We start from the raw sequence: 21,237 nt of genomic DNA, 5'->3' as shown, positions 1-21,237 counted from the left end.
TACCACAAACTCAACTATTTGTACAGCAATGGAACATATTTTTATTACGAAACACGTTCAAATCCCAGGTCGTTGTGACAGCATTACACTGGTGCAATCGATACCCTTCAATATTTTCGAAAGGCAGCCAATTGGCAGAAGTCAGCATATTTATTCTGTACTTCCCAGTAACATGTAACTTGGAATTTAGTACCTGCTGCAAAAAACTGGGAAATATGGTTTATGGATTCCCACTGTCTTGCTGAACATGCATTTCACTATTCCGTGTAACTCCTGGTTGCTAACCTGTACTTATCGTTTCATTTAAGCTCCACTCATTTGGGCTACATTCAAAGTTTACATACATTTTACCTTAATTTGTGTTTACAATTAGTGTAGCAAACACAGTAGTGTTTCATTTTTGCACATGGAAAGGCTTCCCTACTGCTGTGTGGTAAGAGAAGACTTTTTCCTCTGCTTGGAAACGAAACAAATACACACTCAAGTCTATTTAGGCCCTAAATAGTCTATTAGTCTATTTAGGTCAACGTCAAGAACACTGCCATATGGGATTTTGCACTTCTGCTATTAGTTCAGTGAAAAATGTGTTTTTAACACCTATTAACAACATTTTAGAAAGGGAAACATAGAAAAACAGCTGAAATCAACAGGCTCTCTAGGAATACAGTGAAGGGGGTGGTCTGTCACAATATCTCAAATATGAACATATGTATTCATTCTCATATTCTATTTTTACTGGTTGTCAGGCTTGAGACTGCAAAACATATGGGCCTATAATTATGAAAACAAATACACAACATATAAATATTCACAACATATGAACACAAGAAAGGTGACAAATGAGAGATGTTTATTTGGCATTTGTAACTACTTTAACTTGTTTAGCTACAGTAGCTAATTGATGCAAGCATCTCACTAAGCCATTTTTAAAAGATTCCAGGAAATCAGCATCAGCAAAAGTTACACTTTGTGCAAATATGTGTGACTGTAAATAAAATATTACTATTTAAAAATAGGTCAGATCTGGTAAAAATGCAAATTGGCAAACTGCTTTATCCAATACAGGGTCTTGGGGAGCTGGAGCCTAGCCTTGCAAGGAAGGCAGAATACATTCTGGACAGGACACTAGTCCCTTGCAGGGCAAACAAAGACACACATACCGGGACCAATTTTCCCATAACTCAATAAACCAACCAGTATGTTTTTGGACTGCGAGAGGAAACTCTTGCGAACACAGAGAGAACATAGAAACATATAAACTCCATGTAGATAGCACCCTACTGTAGATTCAGGACTGAACCCAGGGACTTTGCACTGTGAGGCAGCAACGCTAACCAGTGCACCACTTTGCCACCCCAAAAAAACAATCAATACTATACAGTACATACTGTATAGTAATTGATAGACTACCTATCACCTCAGGAGTCAAAGTCCATACCGTACCCACAGCAACTTATCAGTCCACAGAATCCACAGCTCAATGGTTACCGTGGTATTAAATGGACTGGGAGAACGTGACTCCTCCCCTGGATGGAATGCCAATGCATTGTGGGAATCACCCCCAGCAATACTGGTCCCCTCTGACACTGCTGGGTGGACTGAGGCAATTGTGGTAAAGTACCTCACTCAAAGGTAGAACAGCAGGGTCTGCAGCAGGGACAAGAACCCGCAACCTGTCACTAAGAGTCCACTTACTACTCGGTTACATCTAGCCCATTCCTCTCAGGAGTAAGACAAAAAAACCTGGATCAAAAAAGGCCAATCGATTTAATCCATTTATTAAAAACTCGATCTTTATCACTGATGTCTGAATGCAAATAACAGTGCCCATTTGCATGTCAAAAAAAGTACATGTCAGATAAATGTACACTTTGGCATTCCTTTGCCATGATGTGGAATAAAAAAACAGGACAAAACATGTAAACAAAATGCAGAAAAAGATCTAAGGAAACTGCATACTGTATGTCTGAATAACCGAAACAAGCACCTTTGCAAACTTTAAAATCAATACAATCCCACAGATGTCGTCTTGCATGTATAAACATAACATGCAAAAAAAAAAACTAAACAAAAACCTCTATTACCAAGATCCCTCTGTAAAAGGGTCCCCATTCTCAATGGGTTAATTTGCTTTATTGCTATAAAAGTGTTTCCGGGCAACCTTCAGCTAACCGTAACCGTAGCAACATCATGCTTTTGTATGGAGGGCAAGCAAACATCACAAGGTTTCAGTGATAAATGAGCTCTTACTGGTTTAGTCAACCTAGAATCATATAAACAATAGAGTGTAAATACACGTTTTAAAAATAAAATAACAGATGTCGATCAGTGTGTGCAGATGTATAATATGAATGACACTTATTTACACATCTAAGTACTAGATCTGTCACTTGTTGTCTGCTATTCACTGTGCAAAATTCATGCATTGTCCACATACTCAACCATCTCTTTCTAATTAAGTTTAACCACCCACCCCCCCACGCACACAAAGAAAAAGGGTATGGCCACACATACGAAGAGCATCAAAAAAATAAACGTTACATATACCTTCTGTTCATTTCATACAGTGAAAAATGCTGCGCAAGTTGTAATATGTGTGAATAAAATTACAGTAAATCCTAAATATTTTCATAGCATCTGCACCTTAAATTAGATTGTATGCCAGTTTTCTCTATCTGTACTCCTGAAGTCTCCGGGTTATCATTCCAGGAATTCAAAATCATACTTGATCCAGAGACTGCAGGGCAATACCAGAAGTAGATATACACAAAAATACATTAATAATAATAACAGAATGCAGAATAAAATGCAAATATTAAACATAGGTACTCTTTCTCCTAACCTTGTTTAGGTTAAACAATGTATCTGATTTGTGCAATTGGACATACAGTTGACCCTAAATAATCACTAGTTTTCCAATCTTTTTTGTTCATTGTAGCTTTCCAAATAATGTAGAACACATATAAATATATATTTTTTGTATGTTTTTGTGTAGATTTATGGGTTTCTTGCTTGGTCAACTGAGTAACAAAATGACTGAGACTTTCCCCAATCAGATAAATCGTGCTCAGATTTGATCAAGAGAATTTTAATGAACTGTGAGAAAAGGAAGTGATTTTCAGGATTAGCCACCACCTACAAAAGGGTTAAAAATGAGGTCTTCCAAAACTCTCACAGAATCACAGCAGTACTGCAGGCTGATTTAATTGGTCAGTATCTTCTCTGTCAAGCATCTCCCTAACTGCCCTGACACATTCAGTCGAAAAACCAAACAAAGACGTAAGTACTGCGTTTTGCCAGCACAGTGGGGTAGCCTTGGAAACCTCAGGAATGACGCGCAAATCATCACCCACACTTCAAGATAAAGCTTTAAAGAAAAAAAAGCATTAAGGGAAGCTCCTCTTCCATTGAATTTAAGCTGTCATTGTAATGGATTTGTCCTTCAGTTTCAGAAGATTTTTTTGCCACTTTATCTTATAATATAAAAGAGATCAAATAGATAAAAAAGTCGGGGACGCTAAGACACTAAGAATAAGGTGAGAATTATTTTGAATTAAAAGTGAAGCATTTCACACCCGTCAGACTTTGCCAAATGGCAGCTGATGATGTAGCAGTAAAAGCATGAGCAGAATTGTAAAAATATACAGTATATATATTTTGAACCACACAACTACATGTTGCACATGGATTGGAAGAATAGCAGTTACTGGTGTATTAGTGAAGGGGGTGACTGTCACACGTCACACGTTAATTGCATCACGTCCTACGAGAGGGAATGGCCGTAATGTTAATATACAATTTAATCATTTCCGGGAAGTGTGAAACATTACAAGTCTGTTTGTATTATACTGTACTGTATTTAAAAATAACTGACATCTTTCCCCACTATTTACAGTATAATCTATTCAGGTGAAACTAAACAGCTTTTCAATCTGAAACCTCAAAATATTTAACAAACCATGCCTAAAGAACTGATCTGAATACTAAGTAGTCTAGTTAAAGGGTATGTACACTGTAGAATATATAAATAAAGGACAATCACATAATATCCACTAACAAAGAGGGTGTGGCAATTCCATAGCTCATGTCCAATGTTTTATTACACAATGGAACAGCATCTATATGAATATGAAAAAAAAAAACTGAGACAAGGATCTGTGTCACAGAATGCAGCTAGGGTTCGCCTGAAATAAGTTTTTTTTCTATACTATTGTCTCGATGAAAAAGAAAACAACAAATAACCCAAAGGCTCTGCGAATTCTCAGGCTCCCAAGTAAACCCCACTCCAAGCTCATGCTGGGCTCTGTGATCCAGATGTTCTGCTTTCGAGCCCTGATCCTGTCATTAGCTGACTGTGAGCAGGACTCCCCAAGAGGTGGCGCACAACCGACCTCAGCACCCCAGCATTGCAGGGGGCGGAGCAGGGATCTCTCCGCTCTCAGGAAAAGCAAACGCTGCCATGACGTCCCACTAAGAAATTATTACTGATTCCAAATGGGGAGGATGCACAGTAAAAACTAATTGCAGAATCGAAGCATATTAAAGAAATAAATTCAGTACTTCTTCAGCATCTTCTGTCACTTCATACTAATATCTGTATATATTTTAGAATATGGGGAGAACATTTTTTTATGGAGCATAAGACTATAGTACTGCAATCAAGTAGAAAGCAGCTCTTATTTCAATTCACATTAAATAGCAATATTTCTATTTAAAGATCCAGTGGTAGTTTTTCAAGGTGTAGGGGTGTCAACTGGCAAAATTCCACTCTCGGGTTATACAAGCTGGTCTTCCTAATGTTTGCCCTTATTCTGACATGGTGAAAATGTTTCTCCCTTCCCTCCCTGATCTGCTGGGCAGTGGGAGTGCTGAATGAAATGCATAATCTAGATGTTTCTGCACTAATTATTACATTAACATTACAAGCCAAAACCTAGAGACATAGTTTGAGGTCAACTGAACTCAAGAGCTTATTTAAATAGTTTAATGCACTCTTAATTCCATTTTCTAAAGGAGGAATTCTCATTTATCACTTAGGAATTCAAAAGACATTGTCTTACACAAACATCTACAGTAGTATGTTATAAGTGATAAAGCTGCTGGATTTTTGTTGTTCACTATTTTAATGCTTATTTATTTATGACGGTCCAAAAAGGAGAGTCACTGCATGTGATTTCATTTTATTTTTTAACTCTGAGCCGCAATGTTATGCCATTATGAGCCACAAACATTTTTCAATTAAATGAACACAGAACAACTCCTAAATCCATCTGTTAAATGAAAAGGAAACATTTGTTTTCTCTGTCTTTGCTTATTTGCAAAATTATTTATGACACAAAGCAATAATTTTGTTTTCTTTTCCTTTTTGTTGTATTGTATATTGCTTTATTGTAATGTATCATTTGCTTAATCCAACTTTTGTAACAAGACCACAGTTTCATTGGAATAACACACAATTTGAGGTTTTGGTATACAAAATAGGCTTGATAGGCTATTGTTCACATTTTCCCTTGAATTTCCAACTTGTGTTGTTATTTACTGACAAAATTACTCATTAACTTATAGTAAACTCTAAAAGACAAAGTAAATATTTAATTTTCACTGATGAAAAAAAGAGATCCTATCCTGCTCTACGCTAGGTGCTTAGTTACTCGATTTCTTCAATGAGTCATTTCAGAGGCGTGCCAAATTTTTTTGCAATGTTAAGAATAGTTACTTAAATCCAGAAAAAAAGGTTAATATTTAAAGAGCCTTGAAAGGCTTGTTGCAAACATTGTACTTTCTGCTTTTGCTTGAAATTCAGGGAACCAACTAATGCTAACCACACACATACTGTGCATAAATGTGTACTTGCAATAATGGAACTCAAAACCTTGGAAAGGCTATGAACTACAAAATAGAAATTTATTTCCATGCCAAACAGGTATTCCTATCATTTGTCTTGCAGACTAGATAAAAGAAAGTAAAGTAAGATAGTGTATCATTAGACCTTAACTGGAATAAAGTGTTCTTATTTGTGCTTATAATTATCATTATCAAATAAATTGCTCCACACATTTCAATCTGTAAGAACAATTAACTGAGAAAACAGATGCACAGAAGAAATTAGAATGATTAAAAAAATTGGGGGCATGAACTCAGAATCAGCATTCATCATTAGATTTTTTTTTTCAAAATGATGCTGCTGGCTTTGTAGCCTTGTTTGGTAAAGGAGGCAATTACCATAGCAATCCTGGCAGGTCCGTGACTTAACTAAATGCTGTGTTCTCAAATGTTCATCATTGAGCATATTTTCTAAAGGGCTTTCACTCTGGCAAAGCAACCTGAATAACTTCACTCCACAAACACAGGCCACCAATGACCCACTTCAGATTGTGGGTTGAATAAGAGAAGAAGTAAGGTCAGTATAAATACTGTAGGTTCTTGCATATGTATACTTTATACATCTGTGAACCTGAGACCAGCCCACTTGTTCATAGTGTGACACGAGTGAATTCTTATCTGGGTACAACACGCAAGTGTGTGAGGGGTTTACAATTTTAACTCTAGTAACGGCAACACCGTTATCTGATTTTTCAATACATTAAATGTTTTTAGACACAACCAAGTACTAACAGCTTCCTGTATCACAATTACTGTAGCACAACTGTCATCTTTAGAACATAATGGACGGACACAAAACAAAGCCCACCTCTCTTGAAAACCATAGCATCAATACAAGTGTTCTATCTCAACGGACAGCAATGTAATATTAGAAGTCATGGGAAATTAATTAATAACTAATGCTCTGTGTTTTTATGATGATTTTCATAAAAATCTTTGGAATGATGGAATCATAACACAAGATTCCAAAGTTCCTCACATATATGAGGGCACATACTTCATCCACCACTGTGCAGAACCCAGTCTTTCTGCACAAGCATCCCCACTACACAGCAGACTGGGTGGAGACACAAGAACCTTCTGAACCAAATTTCTGAATGGAAAAATTTAGTGAGGGAGTGTCCAGGATACTGAATATCCTGGCGCTCTGGCGCACTATGGCTGCCGTCGCGCCATTCAGGTGGAAGCTGCACATTGGTGTTGGTGGGGGGCAGTCCCCATTACCTGTAAAGCGCTTTGAGTGGAGTGTCCAGAAAAGCACTATATAAGTGTAAGCGATTATTATTATTATTATTATTAATATTATTATTATTATTATTTTTATAACACCTATTACTCTTAAGAACTCTTAAGAACTCTTACAAACAAAGCAGAACCTTTAATGACCAAGTAGTCAGGCCCAAGCTTTAATGTCTCATCCAAAGCACAACAACCATACTGGGGCACCAGTTTAGAAGAAGGAGTAGTGCTACCTACTGGTTCACCAACACCACTTACAGCAGCAACCTAGGTTTTCTCTAGAACTCTTCTGCCTTTGTACGACCAGGCACAGGCCTGCTGTGCTTCTGAGGTGTGATGACACCAGGTTAAAGGGTGGTAAACGCTGTGGCCATTGGACTGTACACATAAAATATTTTGTATTAAACTACGATAAATAAGTTAGTTGGAGAGTCAACCACATCAGCAATCCTTTTTAGAATTACAAAAAGACCTAATAGAAGTATTTAGCATTAATTCTGTCTCCATGTTTACAAAGACCAGCGAGGGACAGAGCACAAGGTCTTCCGCAGCTTTAAAAGCACGGAATCAGATTTTAACTTACGTTTCTCGGGATGCTCAAGTTTCCGTCTTCCCCGCTTTTTTCGGGGAGTGGGTGGCACTTGCTCCCCATCTTTCTCCGAGTCCTGGTCATCCGGGGGAGTTGAAAAGCCATTCTCCAGGGAAGAGTCTGGTCTCCCCTTCCTGTATCCCTGTCCCTGGGCCTCCTGATCCGGAAGCTCTTCAGACCTTCGGACAGATTCTCTGGGGACCCCGTTTTCAGGGATGTTCCTGCCCTGCTTGGAGGAGGCAGCAATAGTGTCCCCAGGGTGACTGTCCACATCTCCATTGTGCACCTGCTCTGAGGACTGGCTTTCCACACTCGCATGACACTTGGACCCTACGTCTTCCTTTGATGTCTCACAGCTATTAACCTTAAGGAGAAAGAAAGAGGAAATAGATTACTCTTACGGAAGGGACAACAGAAATTTGAAAGAAATCCGAGACTACAGTGTATTTCAGACAGTCAATAGACCCACTGTTCCAATATTGAGCTCATGTGTTCACATCTACCACTTAGGGCAAAGTGGGAATAGGACACATATAGTGGCTCAATTTGGTTTAATTCTTCAAATGAATTCATGGACAAATAGAAAATGTATTCTGAAAGAAACAACATGGTGCAGATATGTTTTTGTCCAGCACACAGATAACAAATACCTTGTAGCATGTGGAAAAATACTTCAAATTCCTTGAATAAATCTGGCCCATATTACAGTATTATATTGCATAACATATACTGTATGTTTCTAAATGTTTTAAGAATGAGTAGAATACAGACTAGCATTTCAGTATAATACATTAGTTATCTTGAGGAAACCTTAGATTCATTTTCACTCACATATCGGTGAATCTTTAAGGCTTTAGCATTTCAAGGTGATCTGAAGCCATCTTACCACAAAACTGACACTTCTTCTGTGTAATCCATGAGCCTGACACTAAATAATGCAATAAGTATCTCACTTGCATGAAGAGTTCATCACATTGTTCCTAGCGATGTCCACAGGAGAAATGTAAAAAGGCAGTACAAATGAGTGTGTTTATGCTTTAAATACAGTTCACACACATTCACATAAGTGTAAAGTAGTGCTTGTCAGAGAGAAAACATTCATGATCATGAATGTAGCCTAAGCTTGGCTTAAATACCTAAAAAAGCCTCCACTGTGTTTTTAACTGGTTGCCTTGACATACTGACATTGTCAGAACACCACAATTTGAAGGCATTCTCCTACAAAAGAAATGATAGCCATTTAGATATTGGGACACAACCTCACAGTCAGATAGATTAGGGGTTCCCAGTTGTGATTCATATACTGTATGTCTGTACCTCTTTAAGTAGCTCATTAGGAAAAAATGACCAAAACGTAGCCACACTCGCAATTAGTCTGCCCATTCAATACAAAGACAGTCGTATACCACAACTGCTATCATTAAAATAAAAACAAACAAAAGACAGCAGTCTGCTCTTTTGTGAGAACTCACAGCACTTCCGTTGTTAATAGTCTGTACTATTGTTAACCGCTGGATAGTAAAAGAGAGACATGCCTAGTTTCACACAAAATAAATTCTGAAACTCATCTGGGAGAAAGTGCTGAGATATTACACAAAACGGTCACTCATACTGTAAAATCGGACACTTTTGTTATGTTTCCAAATTTCTAATGAAGAGAACATAGTCAAATCTTGTTTGTAAAAAATGAATTATTGATATTGCTGCTTCACATTTGCATTGTCACTTAAGTAACACAACTGTCTATATGCGCCCTTATAATTTCAGGGAGGACAAATGTAATTAATTTACATTTTGGTATAATCAGGCCACTTGTTGACTCATATTATTGATAATAACAAAATAGGTAACATCTTACTGACAGGCATCGGACCATTAAACACATTTCAATCTTTATCCCAGAAACAGAATCAGCCTATCCTCAGAACAGAAATGCTCCTATCTGCATTGATTCACTTGGAAAAAGAACCGCCATTTCAAACTCCACATAAGCAAAGTCAGAACAAGACTGGCACAGCAATGCCATGGTGCTATGCAAAGGCTATTTAGAATCGACCGCTTGGATACAGTCCACAGACCATTTCAGCTCCCACTGTAATTCTTATGGAACATTTCACTACTGTTATAACTTGGCTCATACTGAAAGAAAAACCTTTAAATGTGTGGCTGCATGGAGTTTGTATGTTTTCCCTAGGTTTTCTTAAGGTGCTCCAGTTTCCTCCCACAGTCCAAAGATGTACTGGAAGGTTAATTAGCTTCTGGCAACCCTGGCTCTGGTGTGCGTGTCTGTGTCTATGTGTGCCCTGCGAGGGCCTGGTGTCCTGTCCTGGACCTGTTGCTTGCTGAGATAGGCTCAGGTTCCCCCGAACCCCTATAATGGATGAAGCAGTGAACGAAAATGTATGGATGGATATTCAAATGCAAACAACAACGAACAGTGCCAACTTTAACAATCATGATCATAGACGCCATACGAATCCCACTGTTTTTTTTCTGAAACAGTCAGGAAGAGAAAATACAGTAAGACCAAACCCTGCAAATGACAATAACGCTGACTGGACAGATATGAGGAACGGAAGAGATGGAGGGGGCTCCTGGCTGTCTTTTCAAAGTTTTATATCCTGAGCTTCAATGGTATAACAGATGGCTTAAACAGCACTGCCCCTGAGAACACAGCCACAGAGGGGCCTTGCCAGCACTGAGGCTGCAGAACACACAGTCCTCAGGTACCACTGGAGACTGTCAGCCCGCACTAGCTTTCCTTCATCAAAACTTCTCAACTTCATCAACTTCTCTCATTAGATGTGTACACTAGAAACACTGGAAAAGATGGGTGTGTAAAAATACTATGTTATATATTAATGTGAAGCTTCACCCACAGGATTTCCCTCGTCAACTCTGCCATATTTAAGCTGAGGTAAGGACACGGCTAATACAGAGATTTTAGGGTTTTGCCAATTTGAAATTGCTTGTTGGTTGAAGTAGGGTAATTTACATTCCACGTTAAGAAAATGCCTGGATACATACTGTACTGTACGTACTGGTACAGAACTGGAAACACAAATTGTGCCCACACATACTGTACAATACACTGTTTACTGTACAAGATTGAGTTTTTCCTAAATATTTTACATCTCCTAAAACAATACTTCAGCCTTGGAACATTTGTTAGTCCTTTAGTCCCTATTTCACTTATTTCTTCCCCTGCAAACTTGCTCTTTGGATCTAAAAAAAACACTTACACATTATTTCTTCTGTGATGTGAAGGAATACTAGCAGTAACATGGTATTATAGAGATATTTATGGATTTTAGAGGACTGCTATTGACATCCAGTAAAATTACTATTTTGCCATTAGCCATTAACATTTTGCTATGTACCTTTTATGACATCATTAAATGTGCTCAGACTGACAATCCAAAATGCAATCAACACAAAGGCAAAGGATAAAATTTTTACTGTGTATTTAAACCTGCTGTTGCACTGCAATTTCCCTTATGGTATCAATCAAGTATATACTGCATCTATCATACTACAGTACATCTTAAGATTTCTTATTGGGGTCTTTGATATGAATCAGGTACAATAACACACCCTTTAAAAAGAATATATATACTGTGTTACCGAACACTCCAGAAGAAATTAACTATACAACATATGGCACAGATAAAAACAGATACAGGTTAACAGCCTCACCATGTGAAACTGATAAGCTTTCCAGCTTGAAGTGTAGGTCTCTTCAAACATACACAGTGATTAATAAAATGATGTCTCTGCACAGTCAGCAGGGCTGCGTTGTTTGTTTTACTGTTATGATTTAATAAACCACCAGATGGGTGGCAGTGGCACAATCCTACCTGGTGTTCCCTAAAAATAGTCTGTAGAGTCTAGAAATTCTACCGGCTCTTTGTAGGTCCTAGAAAATTAAAGGGTAACATTATACTATATACCCTTTTTTTGTGTTTTCTTTAAAATAAGTTCCACCGAGATGCACTTGATACAATTGAAGAGTGTTTTGGTATGAATGAATGTGCATGCCAGTCTAGTCTCTGCAACTTTACAGAAAGCTCATTACTCTAAAAAGAACATCTTCTTCCTACCTGCCTATAAGACCTACAGTACCTTCTGTATAACCTACACTGCCTAAACAAAAGACTTAATTCAAACAGTAAACACTCTGCAATAAAGGTCAATTAATAGAAACATTTACCTGATTCTCATCATTTGTATCTTGCCTAGCATTCTCTTAACACATATGGTGCAACATTTAGCTAAATATTATATAATGGAAAAAACTTTTTTTCTAATAATTTCCAAAACTAAAATGGCACCACATGGTTCTGTAAGCAATAAAGCCGTGCTATTGCCTTACAATTAACATATACCAGTTAAGAAAATCAGTGTCATAATTATTCTTGATCAGCTAACTCTACGTAGGTTGGCTGGCATCTAAAATAAAGGAATGTGTTTTCACAAATTACTGATGATCACGATGCCCATTAACAGAAATATAACCAAATCAGCTATGTCACACATTAATTTTAAGAATTAATATCTAGGTAATCTTGATCAATAATAAGAATGAGATTTGCACTTTCTTTGTGTCACTGGATGTTTTACTTTGTACTTAGATTACAGTTAATGAACCACTGCAAGCATTTCATGTTACTGTATGGATTTCTCAAAAATAAAACAAATTGGGGGAAAGCAATAAAAAAGGCAAACAAAATATTGGGCTATATGGAGAGTGTAACATTTCAATCAAGGGATATAATGTTAAAATTGTAACACACTAGTAAGGCCTCATTTAGAATGGTGAGTACAATTTTGGTCACAATGTTCTAGAAAAGATATTGCTGCACTGGAATCAGTCCAGAGAGACCCAACCAGATACATTCTGGGCCTTAAAGGAACTTACTACTTACAGGCTGAAGGAAGTGAAACATTTTATTCTTGAATAGAGAAGACTACAAGGGAAACTTATACAAGTATTCAAAATCCAACTAAAGGACAAAAGTTTACACTAAATGAATGTATATTTACAAATGCACAAAATAAACAAAAGGCTACATGGTCTGGTTGGTTCCCTCATGTTTACAAGTGTTCTTAAAAGGTGTAACCGCTGGATCTAAGGATACATTAACCTGCTCCAATTGTAGGCACAATGTACAGTACCACAGTGTGAAAACACAAAATACTCTTAAGTTGCTCTTAATGTTAGCTAGTTGCTTCAGACAGCTTCAGTGTTCAGCAGCAATTTCTATTAGCTGTTTTTAACACTCAGAGACATTATAAGGTACAGTATCATGACATTTGTAATTATGATTATATTTTAGAGTCATTATTTCACTTAGTTATTGACACTAAAACCCAGGGGAATAATCTATGGTGCAATAGCTTTTCTGGTGTTACATTAAAGACTAATTTGCTGAGCTAAAAGTGGAGCATTAAAAGCAATGCCAGGCATTTATTAAATAAATAATAGCTCATTAATATCTCATGTAAGTGCTAAACACAGTTACACACTGGGTATTAATGCAATTTCAACTTATAAATAATTGCTATACACACTATGAAAAAGTCTTTAAATTTAATTACATTTTCTAATAGACTTTGAACAGAATCAAGGCAAATAAGAAGGGTAGCCCTACGAGAAACGCATTTTCATTCTAATTGCCAGGAATACATCGCCAATCAGATATTTTCTTTTTTTTTTAAATATAAGAATTGGCACTTATTTTAGTTATAACGACCTGATTGTAACTAACTCAGGCATTCTTAATTGTGTGTCTCCGTTTGTAGCTTTGAGCCCTTGCCTTTTAACACTTTACAGAGTGGTCTGTGCTGATCGCTATTAGCCTCACTGACAGAACTTCATGCCTATAAGCTCCCAGCAGGCCACAGGGGTCACTGAGTTACTGAGAGCGAGAGATCCACGACTACTCCCACACTGTGCTCTGGGGTGCTCAGCCCATTGGGCGCTGCTGCTTGAGGAATCCCCATCAACCCAGCTACCATCATGACCCAAGCCTCACACCCATGACCACAGATCTCCGCCACTTGAGCCAGGCTACAAGAATATATTTCAATGATCTATTACTAATACAAAAAGGTGTACAGATCATATCTTATTCTAAATCATTTTTGGAAGCCACGGTTGATTTTGATTTGTTTTTTCCCCACAATGCAATTTTGGAAACGCCAGGATTTATTCAAACCCACACCGGTATTTCAGCCACTAACTTGGTCTGATGCAAAGTATAAGACTTGAGCTGTCACGAGAGTTATGCACATACTGTAGAACTCCCCTCTCCACAACCCCACCACCTGGCTGGGTACCTCCTACCTGGAGACAGCCCAGGCTCATGTTGGCAGGCAATGCTCATTGCTGCAAGAACTCAGGAACATGGATCACTGACGCTTGCCATGCCTATCACCTCATGGCAAATGGCCAGTCCCACTCATTTTAACTTGAACCACTGGTGGAGGGAACAGCCCCTGCAGCTTGGATTTGAGCCCTGCAGGCACTGTAAATTGCGGCACCACTCCCAGAGGAGGTTTTTCCACGATGTGGAACTCTGGAGCGGCCTTTCCTTTCTTACTTAACAAAGAGCTTTCTATTTCTGTCAGTCCACTTCGAATTGATAAATTGCTAGCATGGAAGCATAAGAATGCAGTGAATACTCCTCAAAAGATTGGCTGCTTCACAGACTGGCTCCTTCATGCCACTGCAATCTGCAGTGGCTGTGAACGTCTGAATTATAAAGCATCCACTCCAGGGCAGACAGTAAATACCCATAGGCAAACAGTCATTTATCCATTCTCTGTACTCTTATAATACTATGTGGTAGTAAAATTACAGTAAGAGATATTAGTCTGAATCTACTGATTTGGCTTTGAAGACAGAATGCAGTGACAGTGAATTCATATATAGTATTAAGATATGGCATTAAAGAAATGCATCTTATACATTTGTAGCAATAAAGACTTCTTTTAGATTTGTGTGCTTTCATTCTTTTCTTACATTTATCCTAAAATGACAGTTGTTAAAAATAGGCAGGATGAAATATACAGTGGAACTAGAAAGTTTGTGAACCCTTTAGAATGTTCTGAATTTCTGCATACTGTAAATTTGACCTAAAATGTGATCTGATCTTCATCTAAGTTTATCCTAAAATGACAGTTGTTAAAAATAGGCAGGATGAAATATACAGTGGAACTAGAAAGTTTGTGAACCCTTTAGAATGTTCTGAATTTCTGCATACTGTAAATTTGACCTAAAATGTGATCTGATCTTCATCTAAGTCATAAAAATAGATAAAAAGAATAATACACAAAAGGATATACTTTTTCATTAATTTATTGCTAAAAATGATCCAACATTAAATGTCTTTGTCAGAAAAACTATGTGAACCTCTAGGACTATCAGTTCAGTTAAGGGGATAATTAGAGTCAGGGGTGTCAATCCATGGGATGACAATGAGGTGTGATTTTGGGTGGCCCTGCCTTATTTAAAAAAAATATATAAACCTGAGTCTTCACTACCAAAGTCTGGTCTTGATCACACAGGTTTGTGAACGAATGCAATGCCTCGATCAAAGGAGATTTCTGAGGACCTCATAAAAAGAGTTGTCGATGCTCATCAGGCTAGAAAAAGTTACAAGACGATTTCTAAAGACTTTGGGCTTCACCAATCCACTGTCAGGCAGACAGTGTACAAATGGAGAAAATTAAACAGCATTGTTACTCTCCCGAGCAGTGGTCGTCCAAAAAAAATCACTCCAAGAGCAAGGTGTATAATATTCCGGGAGATCACAAAGAACCCCAGGGTAACGTCTAAGGATCTGAAGGCCTCTCTTGCATCTGCTAATGTCAGTGTTCATGAGTTTACCATCAAGCAAACACTGAACAACAATAGTGTGCATGGGAGGATAGCAAGGAGGAAGCCAATGCTGCCCGTTTAAAGTTTGGCAGACCATCTGGATGAGCCAGAAGACTACTGGAAGAATGTTCTGTGGACAGATGAATCGAAAATATAACTTTTTGGCTTAAATGAGAAACACTATGTTTGGCGAAAACCAAACACTGCATTCCAACATAAGGACCTTATCCCAACAGTGAAACACGGTGGTGGCATTATCATGGTTTGGGGCTGTTTTCCTGCAACAAGACCAGGATGGCTTGCCACCATTGACGGAACTATGCATTCTGGATTGTACCAGCAAATTCTACGGGAGAATGTCAGGGTATCTGTCTTTTAACTATAGCTCAACAGAAGGTTGGTCTTGCAGCAAGATAATGACCCTAAACACGCGAGTCAGTCATCCAAAGAAGCAGAAGAAATTTAGCCTTTTGGAATGGCTGAGTCAAAGTTCAGACCTTAATCCAATAGAAATATTGGATTCTGAAGCAGGGAGTTCATGCAAGAAAGCCCACCAACATCACTGAGTTGAAGCAGTTCTGTAAGGAGGATTGGGCCAAGATTCCTTCAAGCCGATGTGCAGGACTGATCGATAGTTACCGTAAACGTTTGGTTGAAGTCATTGCTGCTCAAGAGGGTCATACCAGTAACAGAAAGCTTAGGTTCGCATACTTTTTCCGACAAAGACATTCAAAGTTTGATCATTTTGATCTATAAATGAATGAAAAAGTATATCCTTTAGTGTGTTATTTGATTTATTGGGTTCTCTTTATCTATTTTTATGACTTAGATAAAGATCTGATTACATTTTAGGTCACTTTTATGCAGAAATTCTGAAAATTCCTTGCTCTATAACAGTCTTTTTTCCTAATGTTATGCTTCACATGTGTGTGAATATGAAAATTGATAGCTAATATAAAGCTGCTATACAAGAAGGTTCCTTTTAAACACAGTCCAATACTGTATATCAAGTGCATACTTAAAGAGTAAGTACCATTGGTTCTAAAAATACAAATCTAAATGAAATGAAACATTTTATTTAGTTGACTAAATTATAAGGTTATTTTTTAAGCTAGCTGACAGGATATGTTAACCTAACACAGTACCAACTTCTTTATTAACAGGAAGTGGAGTTAAGGTTTAGCTACTGTCAGTGAATGAAAACAGGCTGTGAATGCCAATAAGCCCAGTTGCTTCCACAAAAGTCTAGACAATCAATTCTTTAAAAGCGCTGACCAAATTCATTGGCACCAACAGGATAAAAAAAAACAACCCTGCTTAACTCATTAACTGAGAAGGGTATCTCTTCAGCAAGGAATCTCAAAAAAAGTCAATTTGCTTTCACCTTATTTACCATCACATGTGGAATTCCTGAATCCACCTTCCAATCATTAGCACACTGTATGGGTTTTTAACCAGCTGTAAAATATTAGTTTACTACAGATTTTTATTAGTCTGGACCTTTGAGCTGGTAATAGAAAGGTTCCTCAAGGGGTGCATCATTAACTACTAATGATGGTATAACATTAAATAGCAGGAAGGCAGTCAACTGGATTAAAAAGGTGCTTTATACACAAGCTTGAGTTGAAAAAATAAAGATACTGTACGTTCAGCCAATGAAAAATGTGTTCCCATGCAACTGTCATTAAGGAAAGAAGATTGTTTATGAGGCTCAGTTTCTTCCACATAAACTCCTTTTTATGTAGGGGACAAATCAATGATTTACCAGGGTCACAACCTGGCAACATAATCCTTAAGTGGAATAATATTAAAAGGACTGAATGTGAATTGGGACTGTCAGCTACAATACTATTGCTGACATTAAGACAAGAAGTAGGCTTCAATCTGTTCAGTGTACCTGCAGCATTCATCATTTTCAGTATATGCTTTACACAATACAAATGTATAACCCTGCGTCTTTTCAAGTACAACATCAAAGCATTAAAATTCATTATTATACAGCATTCAGGCTGTATTAGGCTAGGAAGATACAGTATGTGTGACTAAGCATCTTTTATTAAGAGCACCTTAAAATACCACATTCAAAGGACCTCTGAAGTACTTCTCTAGTTGATCCAACAATAATGTGCTTAAGTACAGACCCCTCCTCTGCAATGAAATTGCTCTTCTACAATTTGCAGTGTAGTCTTAAGGACATCCGTGAGTATAACCAAGCACGCTGTTCTCAGTGTTACAACACTCTATCTAAAAACAACTATATTTAGTGCAGTGATCTTGATAATGCCAACACCTAGCTGTTATACTGTAATTAGCATGCCTGTAATAACAGAGGTGGCTTACCAGAACTCTTAACATTTATTCATTGAATGCTACAAGAAAATATAATGATATAAATACAGAGTTGCAGAGACAGCACTTGGGATGATGATTCTGAGAACTCCTCAGAACACATCATTTTATACTAGCACGCCTGTTAGAGAATATTTAGCATTTAACTTGTGTCTGTCTGACCTTCTATGCATACAGTGATTCATTTCAGTCTTCCACTTAGATGGTTGCCTGCAAGCTATAATGACTCTCTTGTGCTGTCTGATGCTTTAATTTATATTGAGCACTAAATCTGAAGGAAGAATTCTCTTCCTACTTCCATGCAGAACAGTAAAGATTAATAGGAGAGCTGGAGCAAGTTGTTAAAAAAACACACCCTGAGGGCACTCTGAAACATGGATGGACATACCAGCCTGGCCTTCTCTTTGGCGAGGTTGAGTTATAGGCCACTGAAGGCAAATATTAACCTTCATCACTGGCACCATTTCACTAAAACATTTTGAAGGTTTGATATGATCCTTTAAATAGTATATGTATACAAAGGTCAACTAACTTCCCTTAGACAAATTTTATGTGCTTCTAACCTCAATGGTTTTCAAATAATTTTATTTTTTTATATACATTAGGACCCAAAAGATACTGTATTACTTTGATCTTACAAACCTAACACTTGTATAACATATCTAATGTACAGTAAATATCTCTTTCTACTTCTTTTCTAGATTATCACAGTAAAAGTTCAGCATCTACTTGTATCATGCAACTTCATTTTATGAATTCCTATATTTGTTTTAAAAAAACATAAATACCAATCTGATTTTCAGCTTATGGGGTTCTATGTCTATTTTATTTTAAAAAATCACAGACTCACAAGCTTTTAAAACAGAGACTAATAGAACATGTATCCAGTACAGTACAAGTATCCTATGATTACAAAATGCCATTTAAATTTCCCATAAATAAATAAACCCATCACAATATATATTTTAATCAGCATTTTGACAATATCCAGCGATACTGTACAGTAAGTGTTACAGCAGCAAAAACATCTCGTAAAGAGAAAGAATTTTTAAAAAGAACAAAAGCAGAAGATATTTCTTTGGTCCACCTCAAATATAAATTTAATTAGGGAAGGTGCTGTTTGAAGTTCCCATTGTCTTTGAAAACCATAAAGGCCAAGCAGCCTATGGTTTTCAACTAATGTGGAAAACAAAAATATACAGTAGACCCAAATGATAAGTACCTAAATATCAGAGAGCTAATAGGAACAGTACATTTTGAATCCCTTCTCACACTTAGAAAATATTCTCTTCCACATACATATCAAGGATATTTTCTAAGTTTTCTTTTTTTACCAGTCATTACTAATCAAAGCTTCATTGCTTAAAATAGATGGAATATTAAGGAATGCATTTTTTTTTCCTCATTCTTACTATAGATTAAACAACACAACTACACTTTCATAGCACATGAACATACAGGGTTTCTATTTATATATATATGACAGATTTTTACTTATGAAGTGTGCCCTATTTCATACATTTATTTTAAGCTGTGTGGTCATATCACACTAATTCTGCAAATTTCTCTCTCTGGGGGTGCTACTGCTCCCTGTCACCTTAAACGATAAACTTCAAAAGGATATCTAAAACCTGGTGAAAGGAAAGACCCAAGTTTTGAGAGGATTAGGGAAAACACATTTAGGATCATCTGACTGGGCGAGGCCATTATATCATTCTCCCATCTTTTAAATGAGCTCTTAAGATCCATCCTAATCCTTCCCCTAAAAGTAGGACTTATGAGCTCCGGAGGTACTTTAGTTTCATTGAATTACTTTTTTAGAAGGCAGAGCTGGGAATGAACCAGAAAGTTCTGACAATACTCTGCAGAGCGGAGTGAAATTTCAAAACTGGCTTCCAGAGCTCATTCTTTTTGACAAAATACTAGTCAGATACTACAGAAACAGAGTGCGCAATGCTCGCTATCTGTTCCTTAGTCACAGGATACAAGGTGGGGTCAGGTGATAGGCCTATTGAGCAGTATCTGCATACCCAAGTGAACCAAGGATCCTGGAGCTATGAGGCAGCTGTGCTACCCACCATGCCACCTTGCAATGACACTCAACCACAATGTTTTGGTAATGTGTTTCATATAGTTCGATATAAAGCTTGTTTGAGACAGAAAATTACAGCTCTGTCTCCATTCTGTATGCTGGCAAGGCTTGGATAGGCATTAGAAACAGAAATGGAGGAAGGGTAGAATGGTGGAAGTGCACAGGTTGCAAGCAGAAAAAAAAAACATGACTAATAAAACACAAAAGTGGTGCTATTATAGAAGGGAGTTGGTATAAAAACGAACATCCTTTAATATTTGTTAAATACCTGTTCTCCACACTGAGAAAATACCTTAGAATTTTTTCTTTCAACTAGAAAATTAAAGCTATTTTTACATTTCTTCCCTTGCATTATATTTGTTTAGTGTCTCCAGTGATGAATGGATATAAACGTCCACTCAGTGTCGAAACATTAGGACTGCGATTCCTAATCTTTGTCAAAAGTCTTATATATTTACTTTGCTGAATGTAAGATACAACCTTCCAATATTATTTTAAGATGAGATGATAAGAAAAATGTTAATTAAATAATTCAACATTTGAAATGCAGCAATATTTTTTCCAGCTATTTTTAACAGGTTATGGTAAGGTGATGAAATAAGCAAGAAGTAGAATATGAAGCTGTTGTTTTACAAGACTTTTGTCATGTGTTACAGAATTGGCTCCGCTGTAGCATAGCAACAGATCAAATGTGCAGTTCCAAAACCAGATTTATTGTTTTAAAAAATCAGGATAATGTTAAATACTTTTAATTAAAAAAAAACAGATAAGTTTTAACATTAGCAGTGAATGACTTCTGTTTTTTACTGCCGGTTATTTGAAATTTGCTACATTCTAATTCAGGTGTAACAGATAAATGTAAATGTCCAAACCTGACCTAATTTTGATGTTATACGCCATCCATGAGTTATGTAATAACCACTGCAACAATTTGTGCATAAGCTTAGTTTAGCTTTGTGCATAAGAAAAAAATCCCACATCATTTTACATGAAGCTATTAATGAACTAGAAGTTTCTTGGATGTATGGATATTTGCTCATCTGTACAGAATAGCAAGGAGTGAAACTACTAAATTAATACTGTACTTAAATTTATACAAATACAGTTTATAGTAAATATACTTAATAATTTAGTATTAATCCTAAACATGCTGCTCTGTTTTGGTATGATACCCTTTTTAAACATCTAAAGTCAATCAATCTA

General features: G+C 37.1%; 1 protein-coding gene across 9 annotated transcripts in view; it reads right to left on the bottom strand.

Annotated features, from left to right (window-relative positions):
- Positions 1–21,237, bottom strand: part of dnmt3ab (DNA (cytosine-5-)-methyltransferase 3 alpha b) — a 278,365-nt gene that overhangs the window by 143,214 nt on the left and 113,914 nt on the right. For all 9 annotated transcript variants that reach the window (XM_015348572.2, XM_015348605.2, XM_015348586.2 and 6 more), the window contains one exon: positions 7,706–8,075. In XM_015348572.2, coding sequence (XP_015204058.1) covers positions 7,706–8,075 — 370 coding nt within the window. The remainder of the gene's footprint in view (positions 1–7,705; positions 8,076–21,237) is intronic.

This window comes from Lepisosteus oculatus, chromosome 2, assembly GCF_040954835.1.
Source record: "Lepisosteus oculatus isolate fLepOcu1 chromosome 2, fLepOcu1.hap2, whole genome shotgun sequence".
Classification (NCBI taxonomy): Eukaryota; Metazoa; Chordata; class Actinopteri; order Semionotiformes; family Lepisosteidae; genus Lepisosteus; species Lepisosteus oculatus.
This window is presented reverse-complemented; position numbering and strand designations above follow the sequence as displayed.